Source organism: Anomaloglossus baeobatrachus, chromosome 5 (assembly GCF_048569485.1).
Source record: "Anomaloglossus baeobatrachus isolate aAnoBae1 chromosome 5, aAnoBae1.hap1, whole genome shotgun sequence".
NCBI classification, from domain to species: Eukaryota; Metazoa; Chordata; class Amphibia; order Anura; family Aromobatidae; genus Anomaloglossus; species Anomaloglossus baeobatrachus.
In genome coordinates this window covers 533,080,624-533,102,729 of record NC_134357.1, presented here as the reverse complement: position 1 = coordinate 533,102,729, position 22,106 = coordinate 533,080,624, and the positions used below count along the sequence as shown (strand labels likewise).

The 22,106-nt window shown below is 46.7% G+C and overlaps 1 protein-coding gene across 1 annotated transcript in view; it reads left to right on the top strand.

Annotated features, from left to right (window-relative positions):
* LOC142312173 (uncharacterized) overlaps positions 1–22,106 on the top strand; it is a 163,168-nt gene that overhangs the window by 31,954 nt on the left and 109,108 nt on the right. The window contains 4 exon segments of the mRNA XM_075351076.1: positions 5,507–5,652; positions 6,122–6,271; positions 6,401–6,580; positions 6,663–6,786. Of these exon segments, the coding sequence (XP_075207191.1) occupies positions 5,507–5,652; positions 6,122–6,271; positions 6,401–6,580; positions 6,663–6,786 (600 nt within the window).

Genomic DNA, 22,106 nt, shown 5'->3' with positions numbered 1-22,106 from the left:
GAGGGGGCAGGGCCGGGCAGCACATAACGGAGGAGAGGGGGCGCGCAGCACATAACGGAGGAGAGGGGGCGGGGCCGGGCAGCACATAACGGAGGAGAGGGGGCGGGCCGGGCAGCACAAAACGGAGGAGGGGGCGCGCAGCACATAACGGAGAAGAGGGGGCGGGGCCGGGCGGAACATAACGGAGGAGAGGGGGCGGGGCCGGGCAGCATATAAGGGAGGAGAGGGGGCGGGCAGCCGATCATGAGTGGAGGGGGCTGGCAGCACATCACGGAGGTGAGGGGCTGGGCAGCAGATCGTGGGGAGCCGTGGCACTGTGGCAGATGGAGGGCGGCAGCGGAGGATCAGGAGGCTTTTCGCCGGTTTCATACAGTGCAATGGCGGCGCGGCAAGTTCCGGGTCCCATGCTCCGGTCACATAACAGCATGGGACCGGAGCTTGTCGCCCTGCCATTGCACTGTATACACTCACTGTGCTGCCGTGCTGCAGGGACCGACAAGTGAAGCTGATGGGGGCGGTTCACTGTGATTGGAGAGATCGGTCACAAGGCCGATCTCTCAAATCGGAGCTACTGGAGCTGGGGGAGGGTGATCCAGTGAGGTCACCCAGCTCCAGCCAATGCCCAGTGCTATAGCTGCACTGGTCAGGACTGGATTTCAATGTTTCAGTCACTTTAAATGGCTGGAACATTACAGTGGCTGTGATTGGTTGAGCGGCGTTCGTCAGCCAATCACAGCCTCCGTAGGTCCGGGGAGGAGGCACCACCCCTCCTGAGGTCAGGTACAGGTCCCCTCCTCCCCGAATCTGCGGTTTGTGTTAACCGAACGCAGTCACCGGAGGCTCCGGTGCTGCGATTACGTCATGACGGAAAGATCCGTCCTTGGTCGTTAAGGCCCAGGGCACCATGACGGATCTGTCCGTCCATGGTCGTGAAGGGGTTAATGGACATGAATCTAACCACCATCGAGGAAATTTACAGAGTTGGGCTGCATTGAGTACCTTATCCCAACCTTTGGGAAGGGAAGCCAAAAAGAGATTAATTACAGAAAAAAATCTTAGTTTACATACTCTACATACATACGTCCATCCTCTGAGAATATTGCTGCTTGCTACATAGATCATGCTGCGTCAACCAGACTTAGTTTCTCAATCTGAAAAAAAAAGAATCAAGTAAACCTAGAACAAACAACATAGCTCAATTGAGCTACAATACAGGGCACTAACTGGGGCTGCCTGAGCCCTTCACCAAATTTAACTATGATGCTAAGAAAAAAAAACCTGACAAAAGTGTGACGCCCTGGACTAGCCAGGTAGTCATAGACAGGCCCTTGCACAAACACCCGTCCCCCTAAAAAGGTAACAGCAGCCAACCTTTTAAAACCTAGTCACCTCCCTCAGGGCTTGATGGACACACCAGGGGGCGGAGCCAGGTGGTTGGCCACGCCCACCGAGGAGTCCAGAGGGCCTGAGGCAGGAGAACAGTGGTCAGTTCCCTGTGGGGAGCACAGTGTTTAGTAGTCAGTCTGAGGAGAGAGAAGTAAAAGTGAGAGGAGGACAGGCCTGAGGCACAGGCCGGTGACAGTCTGACAGGTGTGAGGGTCGCAGCCCGCACACCTTGGCTAGGAGGCAGGTGGTGGCCTGGCCTGCAGGAGCCAGGAAGATGGCCAGGTGGAACCGTAAGGGACCGGGACAGGGTAGTGGAAGGTCGGTACCGAACCGGGGAACCGACTGTAAACCGGAGCACCAGGGGGGTATTCAGACCCAGAACGAGGCCCAGAAGACACTGGACCACGACGAATTCGCTGATTGAGGTCTGGACCTTAGGTTCTTTCCCATCCCAAGTCCCGACTGACGGCAACAGCCCACTGAGGGGGATAGAAAGCCACCGCACAGGCAGCGAGATCTCACGGGCCAGCGCCTGCGGGCAAACGGACTCCGACACATATATAGCCGGGGAGCGGACTCCCGTTGCTGAGGCATAGGCAGTCAACACGAACATAAAGAGGTGCAGGAGAAAGACCAGGACCACCAACCCGGGTGGGGGACAAGACGCAGCCGGCTGCGGGCACCGACCACCATCAACTTGGTTTACCAGAGACTTGCGTGTATCAATAATCGTGAGTACAACTGTGCCATCCGGCCGCGCACCACCCTGCACCGCCCAGCCACTACACACTTCCCAAACAAGTCCCGGGGCCACCAACCCTGCCCACGGAGGGGTTAACATCTTGCTGCACGACCATCTCCCCGGGTGCCCCGTAATTGCAGCGGTGGTGTCTACACCTTCACCACGTCCCGTGGGTGGCGTCACATACTCAAAACACGGCTCCTGCTGTACACCTACCTAACCACCCCCATCAAGATCGCCAGCAACCCCTTGCAGAGCGACGTGACCGTGAAAAAAGAAAATAAAAGTTCAAGGGGGTTCTGAGGGGCAAGATGAAGAGGTCTATATTCAGTCCCTGGAGGGATTGGGATCCGTGCCAGGGTCAGCTCCTAGCTCCAAATGTCCAAAAATGAAGACTGATTTAGATAGGGCATGCAGGGGCAGATGCCGAGGTTAACCAAAGACAGTCACTGCATCTTATCTGGAATCTTGAGCAGTCTTTTTACTTAATGAGCCACACAATAGCCCTATTGTGACTAGTTCTCATCAGACTTAGGGTCCCGTTACACGTAGCAACGGTCCAGCGATCCCGACAATGGTACCAACTGGTCAGGTTTGCTGGTATATCGCTAAATGGTCACTAGTGAGCTGTCAAACAGGCAGAACTAATTAGCGACGCAGCAACGATACGGCGATCCGTATAACAACCTCGGCAGTCGTTGGGACCCTGCCACCAAGGCATGCCAATGAGGTCATTCGTCGTTGTTATGGCTTCAAACACAGCGATGCATGCTACCCAGCGGGACACCAGCGAACAAAAAATGAACCAGGACATTCAGGTACGATCGACGATATTGCAGCAGGGGGCCGGTCTCTATGTGTCACACGTAGCGAGATCGCTAGCGAGGTCGCTGTTGCGTCACAAAACCTGTGACGTGTCAGTGATCTCGCTAACGACATCGCTATGTGTGATGGGGCCTTTAGCCTTTAGACCATTCTTCTGGAATATGATATGGTGGTGAGGATCCATCTTGGTGTTCCTTGGTGGAGGTGAGTAGGTTCCATTCCTTCCATAATTGAAGGGCTTGTTCCGGGTTGCCTGCCACGTGCTTATGCCCTGCTTTGGATATGATTAATTTCACTGGAAAGCCCCACTTGTATGGGATATTTTTCTCTCTGAGAATTTTTGTGCTCAGTTGTTAGTTCTGTCATCTTGTCCTCTATATGGGATGTGCAGTCCCCTATTGCTGTGATATCTCTTTGCATAGACTTGAGTACACTTTGCATGTCCCTCTTAAAGGAAGCCATTAGTTCTGTCATGAGTTTCCTCATAGTATTGTTAGGGTGAACTCTTAACCAGAGATCACTAGTTGCCTACTGCCTGGCCGAATTGGTATATACCAAGTGCATGCATAAAAGAATTCACACCAGACACAGTCGGATATGAAGTCTCTTCTTGGTCACAGTAAAGATGGCACCAAACAGACAGAGAAGGAACATGCGTCCTCTTGATATAGGCTAGGGGCGTACACAAGTTCAGATATGCCCATTTAGTGGGACAGTTCATGGGCTAGCCAATGGGGAGTTGCTGTTGATGGGTGCGTCTGACTTCAGTGGATGAAACCATGATGATGGGAGGGACGTCATCTGGTGCATCCATGCTGATGGTTTGGTCTGTGATGTCTTCTAGCTTGACCAGGGGTCTTCCCTTATATGGTATCTTCTTTCATTCCCTGCATTCCAAGCAAGGTGTGGTGAACAGGAAATGGCAGCCATCTTTATATCTGTGTCATGTGTATGATCTGAGAGCTGAATTATGTAAGGCAAATCGACATATTTCCCACAATGCTCTATGTCCAGAGGTTAATTAAGTATTTCATTTTATGGCTCTCCTCAACAGTATATTCTGTCAGTGGCTCTGAGAAATGTTCACCAGGATCCTGGTTATCTCAACCTATGCTGCAGCCTAAGGCCTGTAAGCCTGCTGGTTGGGGGGATAAAGCCTGGGGCTGGATTTCAAAAGTCACAGCCGGCTCCCCCTCCCCCTGTCCTGGCTGCTCCTGATCTGATTCATCCTTAACTCGCACTGACAGGCCGGCGGCTCCGTACCTCCTTCATACCCCTGCTTTCCTGGGGTTTATAGCCTCCAAATAGGACTGGAGCTAGCTCAAATAAATGCTTTGTGCCGCTGTATAGAGCCGGTAAGCACAGGAGCAGAGTTATTGTGCTTCTGCCTCCATGTGCTGCTGGCCACACCCCTCAATAATTCCCTATTTAATCCAACGTTCGGCACAGGGTAATTGTAAGAAATGCGGGAGATTAGTATTATCCACAGTGAGTACATGGGGGCCGGGCAGCCCACCCACAGGAGCTTTTCTAAATGCCTCTCAAAATGTGGTTATCAAAAAAAAGAACAGTAATTATTCCATAAAGGTCGGATATTTTACCTTCAAGAGCCGGAAAGATATTTTCTCTAAGAATTCTACAAATGTCCATTATATAAGAACTTGCACCACTCATATCTACCGCACTTTCACACACTCTTTACACTCCATCTATATCAGTCTTGTACACATACTGGCTGGTGACTGCATCATGCAGCTTTATTTGAATCCCCTATCTATTATATTGATGGCCGGACCATACAATACCAGCACTTTTTACCATTCACCCTTTGTGCCTCCCCTATTTCCTCATAGGTTGGAGCTTATGAGCAGGGCCCTCACTCCTCTTGGTATGAGTTGAATTGTGTTATTCTGTAATGTCTGATATTGTCTGTACATGTCCTCTCTAAATTGTAAAGTGCTGTGAAATACATTGGCGCTATATAAATAAAAATAATAATTATTATTTATTGAAATTAGCATGCAGTCGATGTTTCACAGAGAAACTACAAATATGCCATTTTAGTGCCCAGCTTGTGCTATTGAAGTCATACACACATCTGCTGGATACGTATTTTTAACATGGGAGTCTATAGAGAACGGATTCATTAATGGATAGCTATTTAGCCATCCTTTTTTCTTGCATTTGTTACAGATCCGTTCGCCGTAGACTCAAGGTTAAAAAAACGGATCCAGCAGAAATAATTTTGCCAGTGGGTCTCTTCAGGATCCAGTCTAATGGATGATTACAGGACATTGGAAGTCAGTCTTACAATGTTTGAGCACACTGCAAGGCTCAGAAGCAGGGGGAACATTTAGCTGTGGGAGGACAGATTTTGCTGGATTGGTTTATGGAAGACATATTGCTTTTCTACAGCCTTTCAGCCCCTAGGAATATGGTAACCTTTGTTTTTTGCTACATAACTTACAAATTCTATGTATATTTTAAAAATGTTATAAGAACATAATTTTTAAGGATATTTTAGTGAAAAATAATAATTTTTATTTTTCGCAGATGACTGTACTAGGAGATCAGAGGCTCCAGTGATGTCTGCCATTTTTAACTCTGATGACCTTGATATCACACAAGATATAACTGAAGTGAATGCTATTATTCCAGATATCCCATCATCCCTTCACAGCAAAAATCTGCAGTTGGAGGTATGTGGAGATTCCCCATTACTGGGGATGATGATAATAATAATAATAATAATAATAATAATAATAAATCCTTGCTTCCTATTACACTTTATGTAGACCCCTGGACATGAGATAATCACCGCACAGCAGATGTATAGGATAATAGAGCATAATGAGGCTGTTATGGAGGGGATTTCACCAACATTGTGCAAGGCTGTTTGTTCTCCCTATAATATTTCTCATTCCTAAAACTGATATTTGTCTTTAGCAACACTTATTAGTGCGATCATACAACATGGAAGTAATATTATTTTTTCTGTGTACAATGACAACACTCAATGTCAGATAGCGAGATACCTGCTCTGTGTAACCGCTACATGTGAGAATCCCTATTATTCGCAGCATATAAGGAATTAAAAATCCAGATTTTGAATCTTTCAATCATCATGTATAGATCATGGTGAACATCGGTTTATATCTTTTCATTCAGGTCCCTACAATATTGGATCCTGTCGGTGGAGATCTTATATATCAGAGAATTTTTCTGATTGACCCGTCAAGGATGGATGTGGACAGGGACAAGATGGTGGAGAGGATATTACACCTCACCCTAGAGATCCTCTTCCGGCTTACTGGAGAGGTGAGAGATTCTGATGACGTCACATTACATCATTCTTATCTATGGGAATAACAGGTGGACAGAACTGGAGAGGTGAAGACTCTGGAAATGTCTGTAGTGAGATTTATTACTGTGTCTCTCCATAACCAGGATTACACAGTAGTGAAGAAGACCTCTAGTGAGCACTGTCTGGACCCTGTGTCTGAGGGATGGGGAAGACCCCTGAGCCCAATCACAGGGCCTCCATCTCACCCCCCGATATATGAGGACATCAATGACCAGAAGATCCTAGAACTCACCTACAAGATGATTGAGCTGCTGACTGGAGAGGTGACACTGCTGGGAATGCTGGGACATTATACAGTAACGCTATGAAGGGATCGGGGGATGACGGTATCATTGTATGTGTTAGGTTCATATGAGGTGTGAGGATGTCACAGTCTATTTTTCCATGGAGGAGTGGGAGTATTTAGAAGAACACAAAGATCTGTACAAGGACGTCGTGATGGATGTTTCCCAGCCCCTCACATCATCAGGTAATAGACAGGACTAAATACACGCGGCCTATAATTATCTGTATGTAACGAATTAATTCAGTCCCTGTATGTGTTTCCTCCAGTTCTGAGTTGGGTTATATATGTTCATCTTTTTCTGAACTTCCTTGCTGGCTATATGTCTAGGTGGACTTGTTTCTAGGAGTTCCAGCCCTTCAGCTTAGGGGTTCACCTTTGGGTAAACACTAGTTTTTGCTGTGTGCATCTTTGTTTTACCTTCCAGCTGTTGTGCTTGCCGGGTGAGCAGGGATTTTAGTAAACCCACTGGGACACATCACACAAAAATTCGGAGGGGCTTGAGCCTACTTTTCTCCAGAGCCCCTAATGCTGGAGGTGTTACGCTGCAGGGATTGGTTCAGGTGCTACTCTGTAGACTGATTTGCGTCGGCTGGCCTGAGGGGGTACAAGAGCAACAGTCACTGACAGTAGATGAAAACAGCAGCAGGTTTAGAGCCTCTGTCCTGGATGGATGAACGGATGTATGGCAGCAGCTGGTGACGATACTTTTTTTTTTTTCTTTCAAAAATCTTTTATTGAAGTGTATCAACGAGACAGAATTCATACAAAGTAAGTGCAATTGCACCATTACAATATAGACAGTAAATCACTCAAAATAGACCGCCCAAGCTCGACAACACGTGTCTTTAAGTATCCTGCAGAACTAAACTCAAGGGCTAACATAGAATCATAATTGTCTCATATAATGTGAACCTAACAATCCCAGTATTTGCTACCGCATGCAGAAACTGTTTTTTATTGTAAATCTAAAATCACAGAATAGTGTAGTAAGAATTATAGAGAAAAGAGAGAGAAGAGAGATGGAAGGACGAAGAAAAGAGAAGAAAAACGACGATACTTTTTTTTTTTTTTAAGAGCTTATTAGCAGTCTGCCTTTATATTTAGGATTTTTTTTTAACATCTTTTTATTGAATTTTAACCGAATTTCTTTTACAATCTGCTCTTATACAAAGAGCATTCCATTGATGACATTATAATCAAAACAGTCCCGCCCACCCCTCCCCCCGCTCTGCGTGCGACCATAAGCAACTTAAAATGGTAACTTATGAAATTGGTATGTGTCCATTGAGCAGTTCAAGAAGGTACCAAGAGGTCTGTCCAAACTGAGATTTAAGTCTATCCTTAAGCACTGTAGCCAAGTTAGGTATAAATAAAGACCATGTTTCAAAGAAACGCTTAGTCAACTTCTCCTTATTCGACAGTGCATCCAGCCAGTCCATTTTGAATATGAACATTAGTTTTGTTTGGATAAACGCTAGAGAGGGTACTTCAGGATTTACCCAGAGATGTAGGATACTTTTCCTAGTGTCCGAGGCCCAAATAGTTAACATTGCCCTGGTACCTCTCGGAAGACTTTGTTGAGCCTCCTCCAACATGTTAAAAATCGCCCACTGTGGTGTCAGAGCAAACTGAATATTGTATGTGTTTGGTAAGACTGAGTGAACGCTTCTCCATACTCCCTGTATCTGAACACAGTCCCATAAGTGGTGAAACATGTCAGTGTCTCTTATGCCACATTTAGAACAAGAGTATAAGGCATTTGTGTCCATTTTTGATTGAATTTTTGGAGTAATGTATGCTCTATGTAGAATCATCAAGGCCATATCTGTGTAGCTACTGGACGAGAGAAATTTACGTTGCAACAGCGTGGCTTGTAAAAAATCCTTTACCTCGAACTCTGGCATGTCTACCTTCCATTTTGCTGGACCTGTTGTTTTCCCCTCCCATGTCCAAACTGTACGCAACATTGAATAAACCTGACTAGTCGAGGACGCCTGGCTTCTTGTCCTCCTAAGAAAGTTATCCACACTTCCTCCAAGATCTCCCTTTGGCTTGTCAACAAGATATTTTTGTGCCAAGCTACGCGCCTGAAGAAAAAGAAAAGGCTGACCCACAAATGCTGGAAATCGGTGTGCCGCCTTCTCGTAAGAAAGCAACGACCAATCAGGCTCCATTAGATCTGCAGCATAAGCACAGCCCTGCATTGACAATGTTTCATAAATCCTCGGAGGGCGACCCTGGAGGAATCTCAGATTTCCAATAAAGGGTTGAAATGGGGAACTTGAAGTGTTAATTTTACCAAGTTTCCTCACCTTCCTCCACGTTTGTATAGTATGCCATAGTGTTGGATAATCCCTAACCTCACTCGGTATTTCCTCGTTCCCTAAATGCAGCAATGCTGTTAACGAGACTTGTGAAAATAGCTGTTGTTCCAATTGTACATTGGCAAAGTGAGATACTCCTCGCACCCAGTCCACCACATATCTCAAATTTGCTGCTAGATTATATCTGCCCAGATCTGGAAGATTTATGCCCCTGCCCCTTTTGGTAATTGAAGCTTGATTAAGCTGATCCTAGTATGCCCCTTGTGCCCCCAAATGAATTTTCCAAAGGATGAATTTAGTAGCTTAATATCTGATTTGCATAGAAGCAGCGGGAGAGTCTGAAATAAGAACATTATTTTGGGGAATGCTACCATTTTAATTAAGTGACATCGGCCCGAAAAGGATATTTTCAGATGTTTCCAAGATTGGAGTAGATGTATTAATGAATTTATAAGAGGCTTATAATTAATTTGATATAGTAACAAGGGGTTTGCTGGGAGCTGAATCCCCAAATATTTAATGGACCTGGTACACCACTGGAAGGGAAATAAGTTGTTATCAATTTTACCCGATTTGTACATTGCCAATGCCTCAGTTTTTTTGTAATTTACCCTGAAGCCTGAGGCCTTTCCAAAATTATTCAATGTGTTCATTATCTCTGGAATCGCTTGAGAGGGATTGGCAATAAACAATAACATATCATCGGCAAAAGCCAAAAGTTTAATTGTTGTCCCACCGACTCTCATGCCCTGAAATATTGCAAAATTATGTAGGGTCCTCAACATTGGGTCCAGAGTCAAATTAAACAATAAAGGTGACAAGGGACACCCCTGCCTCGTTCCCCTCTGTACCTCAAATGGCTCAGAGAATGTATTATTTATAGATAGTCTGGATTTGGGTTCTGTGTATATCATCTTGACTGCCAGGATCCCACCTGGCGACATGCCAAAAGATTATGTAAATAGGCCCAAGAGACCCTGCCAAAGGCCTTGTCCGCATCAAGGCTAACTACTATATGTTTGGTACATCTATGCTTCCTACTATAAGAGATAGCCCCAATAGCCGTCCTGATGTTATAGGTGATGGATTTCCCGTGCACGAATCCCGTTTGGAAGGGCAGAATAAGATCTGGAATCACTTGTTGTAATCTAGTATTTTAGTAAAGATTTTAAAATCAGAGTTGAGTAATGAGATGGGTCTGTATCCCTCCACCTGTAGTGGGTCTTTTCCTGGCTTAGGTAATACTATAATGTTTGCCTCATTGAACCTGTCGGGAATTATTCTATCTGTGACTATCTTATTATACACTGCACATAGATGAGGACCGATAGAGGCTCCCAAGATCTTATAATATTCGTTACTAAATCCGTCAGGCCCTGGGCTTTTGGCTAGTTTAAGAGTGCCAATAGTTTTTACTATTTCTGAAATATTTATAGGGGCGTTTAGTACTACTCTTTGTTCCTCTGTCAAGATGGGCGCTACGGTACCATGGATAAAATCAGCTTCCCCGTCAACCTCCCTCGGTTCCGCCTCATACAGCGAGCCAAAGAATGCCCTGAACTCCTCCACTATTTCCTCATCTTTTGTTACCATGGTACCATCTTTCTTTTTAATTTTGTGGATTCTAGTGGTGGTTCTAAAGGGTTTGGTTAAAGAAGCTAGTAATTTCCCAGGTTTGTTGCCCCATTTAAGTATTTATGTTTCTGGTAGTCCAGGTTACTAAGTGCCATCTCATGGGCCAAGGTGTTCGCCGCCTCCTTGGCCTCCAAGAAATGTTGTTTTGTCGTATCCGTGTTGTTATTTTTAAAATCTTTATATGCCTGCGTGAGAAGTTTTTGTGCTGATATAGTTTGTTCCAGGAGCTTTTTTCTCTTATGGCTGACATATGATATTATCTGACCTCTTACTACTGCCTTGGAGGCAGCCCAATACAAACCAGCGTCCCCACTATGCTCGTGATTATCATTCTCATAAAAGCTCCAGTAGTTTTGTAAAGAAGCTTTGAAATCCTCAGATTGATATAAATATGAAGGAAACCTCCACCTTCTTTCCCGTAGTATTGGGGTAGATAATAACAAATTAAAAGTAACCGGGGCATGATCCGAAATACAGATGTCTAGGATGTTGGAGGAAAGTAAATGTGGCATCAGTGCTGGGCTTAGTAGCCAATAGTCAATCCGTGTATGTAAGTCATGGACATGTGAATAAAATGTATAATCTTTATCTATTGGGTGCTGCATGCGCCATGTGTCTATTAGTCCCAATTGATTGACGAGATATTGCAAACCACTATGGAGCGCCAATAGAGGTGATGGCTGGGGACTTGACCTGTCTAAAATTCCATCATGAGCCTCATTGAAATCTCCGCCTACAATTAAATTAGTCATATCCCAACCTGTGATACTTTCGATCAATCTGGCTCTGAACTGTGGATCAGGAATATTTGGTGCATATATGTTTGCTAAGTTGTAGATAGTGCCCTCTATCTTCACTTTCACCAATAATAATCTCCCCATAGGGTCCTCTGAAACCTCCAGAAATTCATGACTATTATGCTTATTGATCAATATAGCTACCCCTCTTTGTTTTCTCGTAAATGACGCTTCTGCGCATACGGCATATTTTCTGCTGTGAAGAAATGGGTTATTGCCCTTCATCCAGTGTGTTTCCTGTAAGAAGACAATATGGCAATTTAAACGATGTAGATAATTTCAAACTTTTTTCCTCTTAATAGGAGAGTTTAACCCGTTAACATTCCAGGAGCACCAATACAGCGATTTAATCGTGGACACATTTGTGCTCTCTGTGTTAGTCATTTATCCTATTCCAGAAGGAGGAATTAATTGTAAAATTATAAACAACCTATTTGGGTTCCCACGTCCATCCCAGCGAGTAAACGCGACAACCCATATGAGAGCTAAACTAAAGGTACGCACGCAGAGCCCCCTAACCCCTTCCCATCTAAACAAAAACCTTAATCTAATAACAATGTCACCTGCCTCTCTGGCAGTCCTGACACTGAAAAAAAAAAAGGAAAAACAGAATGAACATCAGAACTGTAGCACAGTGACGTCTCCGATTTAAGTGTCTGTGTTGACTGCTGGCGAAGCTCCATTTTCCTGAAGAAGGTAATTTAAAGCCAACTTAGGATCTTCAAAAGTCCAATTCTTTTCCCCTGTAGTGAAGCGTAGAACAGCAGGATACAGTAGACTGAAGCGAATATTTTTTTCCGCCAATAGTTTGCATACTGGATTGAAGGCTTTGCGTCTTGTTGTCAACATGATATTCACCATCGAGGTCCTCCATCTTGTGGGGGTTCGCTGTGTAGTAGGAATCTACAAACTTGGGTGCAGGTGGCATTGATGGTGTTAGGTGGACAGAATTACCTTCATGCTTAACGTGGGATGTTTGTTGAATGAAGGTTGATGGCTGAATGGCAGGATTCAGTCTCTCTCTTGGAGCTAAATGTTGATTGTCGTCTGATGCGGTATGCTGTAGCACATAGTCCGAAGTGCGTTGTGAGATATCCCGATGACTAAGTTCGGGTCCGAGCCTTAACCTGAAACTTTTACTGACGCTACGTGCTGCTTCTTCTAAAGCATGTACTTCTGCTGCTGCTGCTTCCGTGTGTACGGCAAGTTTTGCAAGGTCGGCTTCTAGACGTGCTTTTTCCGTCTTTAATTTCAACTCCTGTTCAGCGAAGACAGCTCTCACTTTGGCGGCTTTGGCCTTCGCCCTGGTGGTGACAATTGCAGCGCTGCTCACAGACTTCTTTGAAGCTGATGAGCTTACATGGGAACGTGTCACATAAATTTCAGATCCTCTATCTGACATGGTGTCTGTATACGGCAGACTGCTCTCTGATAGAAGTCGGCGTCTATGCTTCAACCCTGTTTATAGTAGTAGTTTTACTGTTCTGGCACCCTCACTCTGTGTGCTTTGGAAGAACGAGTTGACAGACAGCTAAACTCTTTCCCATCGATGCATTGACTCGGACGCTGGGGGTCCTTTACAACTTTTATTGATAGGATCAGTGTAAAACTACAAGAAATAAATGAAAATACTAAGTACAACATACAACATATCTGAGTTACATAGCATTCCTGGGTAAATGCACTACATGACGAATACATATTAGCTATAATGACAGGATTAACGTGCAGAACGGAGCAACTACATTATTCAATTTGATGAGCCCTAGCCAGGAGATCATAACTCACCAACTGTGCTATGTAGAGGCAAACAAAAGAAGCAGAGATCTGGAGAGATGATCAGCATGCACAATGTCTGTGTCCATGTAACTAAATGGCTGCAGAAGAAGAAGGGGGCAGAGCTAGACTAGTGCAAAGTGTGATGGGAACTACATAAGCCTTGGTGGGACAATTTTTATTGCACAGTAACCAATGAAACATTAGATAAACAAGCTGCAGTAAGAAAACATTGTCAACAGATGGCGCTGTTGGATAAGTTATCACTGGACAGTATCAATGTCAATTACTAAACTTTATCAGAAGGCAACTTTATCACATATGCATTTCTATGGAGGAGGCATGACAGCATCTCCAATGTGACGTATAAGTCACAGGAGACGCTGGGGACATGCACATCACAAGAGGGCCTGGGGGCACAGACACTACAAGAGGGGCTGGAGGCACAGACACCACAAGAGGGGCTGGAGGCACAGACACCACAAGAGGGGCTGGAGGCACAGACACCACAAGAGGGGCTGGGGGCACAGACACCACAAGAGGGGCTGGGGGCACAGACACCACAAGAGGGGCTGGGGGCACAGACACCACAAGAGGGGCTGGGGGCACAGACACCACAAGAGGGGCTGGGGGCACAGACACCACAAGAGGGGCTGGGGGCACAGACACCACAAGAGGGGCTGGGGGCACAGACACCACAAGAGGGGCTGGGGGCACAGACACCACAAGAGGGGCTGGGGGCACAGACACCACAAGGGGGGCTGGGGGCACAGACACCACAAGGTGGGTTGGGGGCACAGACACCACAAGAGGGACTGGGGGCACAGACACCACAAGAGGGGCTGGGGGCACAGACACGACAAGGGGGTCTGGGGGCACAGACACCACAAGGGGGTCTGGGGGCACAGACACCACAAGATGGATTGGGGGCACAGACACCACAAGATGGGTTGGGGGCACAGACACCACAAGATGGGTTGGGGGCACAGACACCACAAGATGGGTTGGGGGCACAGACACCACAAGATGGGTTGGGGGCACAGACACCACAAGATGGGTTGGGGGCACAGACACCACAAGATGGGTTGGGGGCACAGACACCACAAGACGGGCTGGGGGCACAGACACCACAAGAGGGGCTGGGGGCACAGACATCACTATGGGGCTGCACACAAGACTGGGAGCGCTGGACGCAGTACTTGCGGAGCCCTGACATCACTGGGGGGGCGCAAACCTGGAGTGATACACAGCATTCGGGGGCACTCAGTGCTGAGGGTTGAACGCAACTACGGGAGGTTAGACAGAACATGGGTGTGGGGCACAAATCACTGGGCACACAGCAGCAGAGGGCGGGCTCTGGACTCAAAGCAATGAAATGCAGCACCGGACTCAAAGCAATGAAATGCAGGCGCCGGACATACAGCATCGAAGGGAGAGAGCGGGCACTCAGCTCCGAAGGGCAGAGGGCGGCCACATACCGCTGGAAGCTGTGAAGCTGCTGTGGGATGGAAGGGCAGAGCACTAATCTCGCCCACAAAGTAAGTCCTGATCACGTTGGCACTGTCCAGTGGGAGAACCCATCGGTGCGCACAAGCAGCTCATTTTGGGGATTTAAAGGGTCGCCGACCTGCAAGACCGCAGTGGCGCACAAGCACTGCTGCCCCCGAGAATCTGCCAGGGGTCGCAGAAAAAGTCATAGCGGGCCACATGTGGCCCGCAGGCCAGAGGTACCCGACCCCTGTCCTAGTTGGTGAAGTACATACCAGTGTTTGGTCAGAGATGAGTTATACATTCAGACGGAGACATAACAATTCCTAGATCCGTGCAGCATTTCAGTTATTCCTACCATGGATTAAAACAAGCCAATTCTGAACCTAAACAAATCCCTAGATGCCAGACCAGAGTCGTCTATCCACAGGGCCCAGATCTTTTCGAATTTGACCAGGCAGTTCCTTTTCAAATAAATTTTCTTTTCCAGATTTACCAGCCAGTTAATTTTGTTGACAAACTCTGAGATAGTTGGAACTTGGTCTGAGATCCAGTATTGTGCTATTAATTTTCTGGCCATGAATAGCATACGGGCAACTGACAGCTTTCCCTCCTCTTCCACCTTCATATCTTCAATATATCCCAGTATGCATACAAAGGGGGTGAGACTAAACGGGGCTTTATACGCTGCGATATCGCTAACGATTTATCGTCGGGGTCACGGTGTTTGTGATGCATATCCGGCGTCATTAGCGACATCGCAGCGTGTAACACATTTGAGCGACCTACAACGATCCCAAAAGTGGTTAAAATCGTTGGTTTTGGAGAGGTCGTTCAAACACCAAATATTGTTGTCTGGTGAGTAACGATGTCGTTTGTCGTTCCTGCGGCAGCACACATCGCTGTGTGTGACACCACAGGAGCAACAAACCTCTCCTTACCTGCCTCAACCAGCAATGCGGAAGGAAGGAGGTGGGCGGTAGGTTACGTCCCGCTCATCTTCTCCCCTCCGCTTCTATTAGACGACTGCCGTGTGACGTCGCTGTGACGCCGCATGACCCGCCCCCTTAGAAAGGAGGCGGATCGATGGCCAGAGCGACGCCGCAGGGCAGGTAAGTCCGTGTGATGGGTGTTAGCGATGTTGTGTGCCACGGGCAGCGATTTGCCCGTGACGCACAACCGACGGGGGCGGGTACGCAGCGTGTAAAGCCCCCTTAAGATCTATGTTGTATACTCTAATAATGATTGCGGCTAGACTTTTCCAAAACACCTTCAGGTTGGGGCAGGACCACAACATGTGGAGCATAGACGCGAAGTCTGCCCCACATCATGGACAGGTGGAGTCCGGTCTGGCACCTGTGTCAAATAGAAATTTAGGAGTATGGTAAACTCGATGAATCACACAGCTGAGACAATCTGTGGGCTTCCCCCAGAGATGGGTCAGGTACGCTTTCCAAAATTTCCGCCCATTGATTATCCTCAATAGGACCGAGCTTGTGTTCCTATCTCCCTTTAGAGTTTGGCAAATGGTGTACTAATAATCGATCTAATACTTTATTATACATTACAGACATTAAACCAGAGGAACCACTTGAAGAAGCTATTCTCTGTATTATTCTGTGGTGTTGAATCGCCTAACCAGCAATATTGCCTTCCGCTAAATATGCATGCCTTAATTGAAGGTATTTGTAGAATTTTCATTCAAAAGACCAAACTCAGATTGTAATTTAGAGAATTCCTGAAAACTGTGTCTGTCTAGCAGTTGTACAAGTCTGGTTAGTCCTCTCCTTCTCCAGTCTCTAAACCCCTCCAATTTATTTAGATTGGACAACCATGGGGTCTCACAGATAGAGGTAAACTGCGAGGGCCCATGAATATCTTGCATGCCTTTAATATTTTCCCATAGCTTATGTACCAGTAAATTGGTGGGTGCGGTTTCCCGTAACAAATGGAATCTGCCTGATTCTAGGACCTCATAGAGACTGGATGATTTAAAATGTTGCTGCAATAAAACTCTTTGTGCCCCCCCCCTCCTTGGATCATCCCATCCTCGGATATATTGCATTTGGGGCGGCTGCAAAATACGCCCATGGATTCGGCACTTAGAGTCCCCCATTCCCATTTATTTCTTTGTAATGTTTCTAATTTAATTCTTGGACTGCGCCGTCCACAGATCAATTCTCTGAAAAGTGAGTTGACCTTATAGAAGTATCGTTGGTGTATCCAATGTGGAAAGTTATGTAGGACATAAAGAAGCTGAGGCATCCAGATCATCTTGACCAGGTTCGTCCGTCCCACCACCGACAGAGGTAGCCGGGTCCATATATCAGTTTTATCATTACATTTTTTAAGGATTGGGGTCAGGTTAAGTTTTTCATAATCGTTCACTCTAGCGGTGACATTGATTCCCAAATATTTAAATTGCGAAGAAATTTGTAATCCTGAGGAGGCATATCTAGGGATATTATCCATGTGATCTACAGGGAGTAAGACAGAGTTCCCCCAATTTATCATCAATCCAGAGTATCTCCCAAAATCCTGAATCGTTTCCATAGCCAAGGGTAGTGAGACGGACACATCTGCCAGAAAAAGTAGAGTATCATCTGCGTATAGAGCCACTTTTTCCTCCCGGTCCCCTCTTTTGAAATCTATAATGTTTGGGTGTCGACGGAAGGTCTCTGGTATGGGCTCTATAGCCATTGTGAATAGTAGAGGTGAAAGAGGGCACCCCTGTTGAGTACCCCTAGCTAAACTGAATGTTGGAGTAAGCTGCCCGTTAATCCTAATCCTGGCTGTCGGCCTGCCATATAGTAATTTTACCCACAAGATAAAGTTCGTGCCCAACCCAAATTTGCGAAGAACTGCCCATAGAAAGTTCTATTCGATAGAGTCGAAAGCTTTAGCTGTGTCTAGGAAACATAACCATATCTCCCGGATTATCCACTGGAAGCTGCAAATTGAGATGAAGGCGTCTAATATTAACCGCCGTAGATCTAGAGGGCATAAAGCCAGACTGGTCGGAATGAATCAGAGAGGAGAACACCTTGTTCAATCTAGTTGCCAATACCTTGGCTATGATTTTGATGTCTGTGGTGAGGAGAGAAATTGGTCTATATGAATCGGGGAGTAGGGGATCTTTACCTGGTTTAAGTATGACCACAACAATTGCCTCCTGCATTGATGGAGGGAGGCAACCCGCCTCAGCCACTCCTCGGAACGTATCCAGAAGCTGCGGCAGTAGGATGACCCCAAATTTTTTATATATCTCTATGGGGTGACCATCTGATCCCGGGGACTTGCCATTAGACATGGAAGTCACCGCCAACTGCAGTTCTTCCATTTGCAGTGGGCCGTTCAGATAGACCCGATCAGTCTCTGAGGGCCTGGGGAGGGATATATCTGCAAGATAAGAGTCAATCTGGTCCTCATTGAAACTTAATTTGGATCTAGAAATGTTGATAAAAGTCAGCAAAAACCTGTAATATCCGCTCCGATTCATTGACCACCGAGCCCGTACTCTCTCTTTTGACTCCCACAAAGGAATTTCCCTACTGCGCCCTGGCTATGACAGCTAATAAATGCCCCGCTTTCTCACCCTCCTCAAAAAATTTGTGTTGTGAAAACATCCGCCTATTCTTAGCCTTTTCCCTAAGGCTAAGGTGAGTATCGTATGACTTCTGAGCCTCTTTCCATTCCAGCAGGTTCTGAGTAGTTGCACATTCTCTGTACATGCGTTCCATGGTCTGAGCCCTATCCTGGAGAAATATCCCAAATTGACGCGACTTAAGTGGGCTTTACACGCTGCGACATCGCTAGCGATGTCGAGTGCGATAACACCCGCCCCCGTCGTATGTGCGATATGTTGTGATCGCTGCCGTAGCGAACATTATCGCTACGGAAGCGTCACACGGACTTACCTGCTGTGCGACGTAGCTCTTGCCGGTGAACCGCCTCCTTTCTAAGGGGGCGGTTCGTGCGGCGTCACAGCGACATCACACGGCAGCCATCCAATAGAAGCGGAGGGGCGGAGATGAGCGGGACATAACATCCCGCCCACCTTCTTCCTTCCGCATTGCCGGTGGGGGCAGGTAAGGAGATATTCCTCGCTCCTGTGGTGTCACACATAGCAATGTGTGCTGCCGCAGGAACGAAGAACAACATCGCTAATAAAACGAAAACGATTTTTTGTTTCAGGACGACCTCTCCGCGGCAAACAATTTTGGCCGCTTTTGCGATCGTTTAAGGTCGCACATAAGTTCCACACACTGCGATATCGTTAATGACGCCGGATGTGCGTCACAAACAACGTGACCCCGACGATAATTCATTAACGATATTGTAGCGTGTAAAACCCCCTTCAGTCTTTGACCTACTAACTCCTTGTGTTAGTGCCCCTCGTAAGCAGGCTTTCATGGCATCCCATATAGTATTTTGAGAAACACACACTCTGTTGTTTACTCTAAAGTAGTGATTTAGGGTGGAAATAATGGGTTCAGCCTCAATAATTTGCAGCCAGAAAGGATTGAGGGACCATGTAACAAGAGCAGGGTCAGGCCCAGGAAGGAACCGGAGGCAGGTCAACATGGGGGGAATGGTCTGAGATGGCTCTAGGCAGGTATGCCATCAATTCCACCAGCTGCAGTGTGCCCGCAGACCCCAGTGTCATGTCAATTCTAGATAGGGTTTCATTTGACTTTGAGTAACAGGAAAACTGGCGAACTCCCTGGTATCTAACCCCCCTAAAGTCAGTGCCAGATCCTTTATTATGTCGCCAAACCCTGAAATAGGCAGTGTCGCCGTGGACGGGTCATTGTTAAATTTGTCCCAATATGGGTGGATAATGTTATTGAAATTTCCCATACATATCACCTGTACATCTGGATTATTCTGGATAGCTTCCGCTTCCGCCACCATATTCATGACACTATTGTTATAAGGTGGAGGAATTTACACCCCTATTAGTAGCAATTCATTATTCAGAATTTTGCACCGGATACCGTATTTTTTGGACTATAAGACACACCCTAGTTTTAGAGGAGGAAAATAAAATATTAAGCAAAAACTGTGGTCATGACACACTGTTATGGGACGAGGATCTGCTGCTGACACTGTTATGGGGGTAATGTCCCCAAAGTCTCTACTAAGGTACCCCATCCTGGTAATGATTCTCCTGCCTTGTATAATATCCCCATCCTTGTATACAGTATATGTCCCCATCACATAAAAACATAAACGTTTAGGCTATATGCGCACGCTGCGTTTTTTTTGCCGCGTTTTTGCTCGTTTTTTGGGTGCAGTTTTGGTCTCAAAACTGCATGAATTTCCTTCCCCAGCAAAGTCTATGAGTTTTCTTTTTTGCTGTCCACACATTAGTCTCATAACATATTCACTGTTTTCCTGCTCACCGGTGGCTGTGATTGGTTGCAGGCAGACCCGCCCCCACGCTGATTGACAGCTGTCTGACTACAGCCAATCACAGACACTAGTGGGCGTGTCTATATTGTACAGTAAATTAAATCATTTAAAAAAGAAACGACGTGCGGTCCCCCCCCCAATTTTGATAACCAGCCAAGATAATGTCTCACAGCTGGGGGCTGGTATTCTCAGGCTGGGGAGACCCACGTTATTGGGAGTCCCCCAAGCATAAAAATATCAGCCAGCAGCCAACCAGAATTGCCGCATCCATTAGATGCGACAGTCCCGGGACTTTTCCCGGCTCATCCGGATTGCCATGATGCGGTGGCAATCGGGATAATAAGGAGTTAATGTAAGCAGCCCATAGTTGCCACTAAGTCCTAGCTTAGTGATAACAGGCGTCTATGAGACACCACTTCATCACTAAGCTGTAAGTGAAAGTAAATAAACACAATCACCCAAAAAATCCTTTATTTGAAATAAAACACAAAAAAAGCCCCGTCTTTCACGACTTCATTAATCTCTAAAACACCCCTCCAGGTCCGACGTAATCCACACGAGGTCCCACGACGCATCCAGCTTTGCTACATCTGACAATCACAGAGTCCAGCCATGGAGCACAACCGCTCTCTGTGTGGGTCAGGCCGCAAGTGAAGTGAGCCGCACGGGACTTCAGCTGTCACCACATCACCTGACTGAAGTCACCGCTGATCCCGCATTCATGTCAGCAGCGGACTGATATGCGGTTACAAGTGGAGGACTCCCGCTGTATACTCACCTTTCCTTACTCCACGCAGCCTTGCTCGTCTTCATGTCTGTGCCAGCAGCAGCGCCGCTGACCTGTGTGGAGCCGTCATCGCTGTGCGCACCGCTCTCCACACACATCAGCGGGCCGGCAGACAAGAGGACAACACGATGGTGCAGGGAACGGTGACCGGTGAGTATACTTATTCACTGCCCCCTGTGCTGATGATGATACGTGGGGTGTAGTGAATATAGCCACACATGGTTCATGCAGCGTTATTTGAATCCCTTATTTATTATATTGATGGCCAGACCATACAATACCAGCACTTTTTACCATTCACCCTTTGTGCCTCCACTATTTCCTCATAGATTGGAGCTTATGAGCAGGGCCCTCAGTCCTCTTGGTAGGAGTTGAATTGTTACACGCAACGACATCGCTAACGAGATATCGCGGCAATCACGGATTCCGTGACGCACATCTGGCCTGGTTAGCGACGTCGTTGCGTGTGACAGCAACGAACGAGCGTTAACGATGGAAAATACTCACCTTATCGTCCATCGTTAACACGTCGTTCATTTTCAAAAAATCGTTGATTGTGGAGGTCTCAGGTTGTTCGTCGTTCCCGAGGCAGCACACATCGCTACGTGTGACACCCCGGGAACGACAAACAACAGCTTACCTGCAGCTGCCGGCAATGCATAAGGAAGGAGGTGGGCGGGATGTTACGTTCCGCTCCGCTCATCTCCGCCCCTTCGCTTCTATTGGGCGGCCGCTTAGTGACGCCGCACGAACCGCCCCCTTAGAAAGGAGGCGGTTCGTCGGACACAGCGACATCCCTATGCAGGTAAGTCCCGTGTGACGGCTCCTAGCGATATTGTGCGCCACGGGTAGCGATTTGCCCGTGACGCACTACCGACGGGGGCGGGTACTTTTACCAGCGATATTGCTGCGTGTAAAGCCCCCTTTATTCTGTAATGTCTGATATTGTCTGTACATGTCCCCTCTAAATTGTAAAGTGTTGTGGAATACATTGGCGCTGTATAAATAAAAATAATTGTTTTTTAGTGAAATTAGCACACAGTGGATGTTGCAGAGAGAAACTACAAATATGCCATTTTCGTGCCCAGCTTGTGCTATTTGAGTCATGCACACATCTGCTGGAAACGTTTTTTTAACTTGAGAGTCTATGGAGAACAGATCCATTAACGGATGGCTATTTAGCCATCCTTTTGTCTTGCGTTTGTAACGGAACCATTTGCCATAGAGTCCAAGATTAAAAAAACGGATCCAGAAGAAATAATTTTGCCAGTGGTTCTTTTC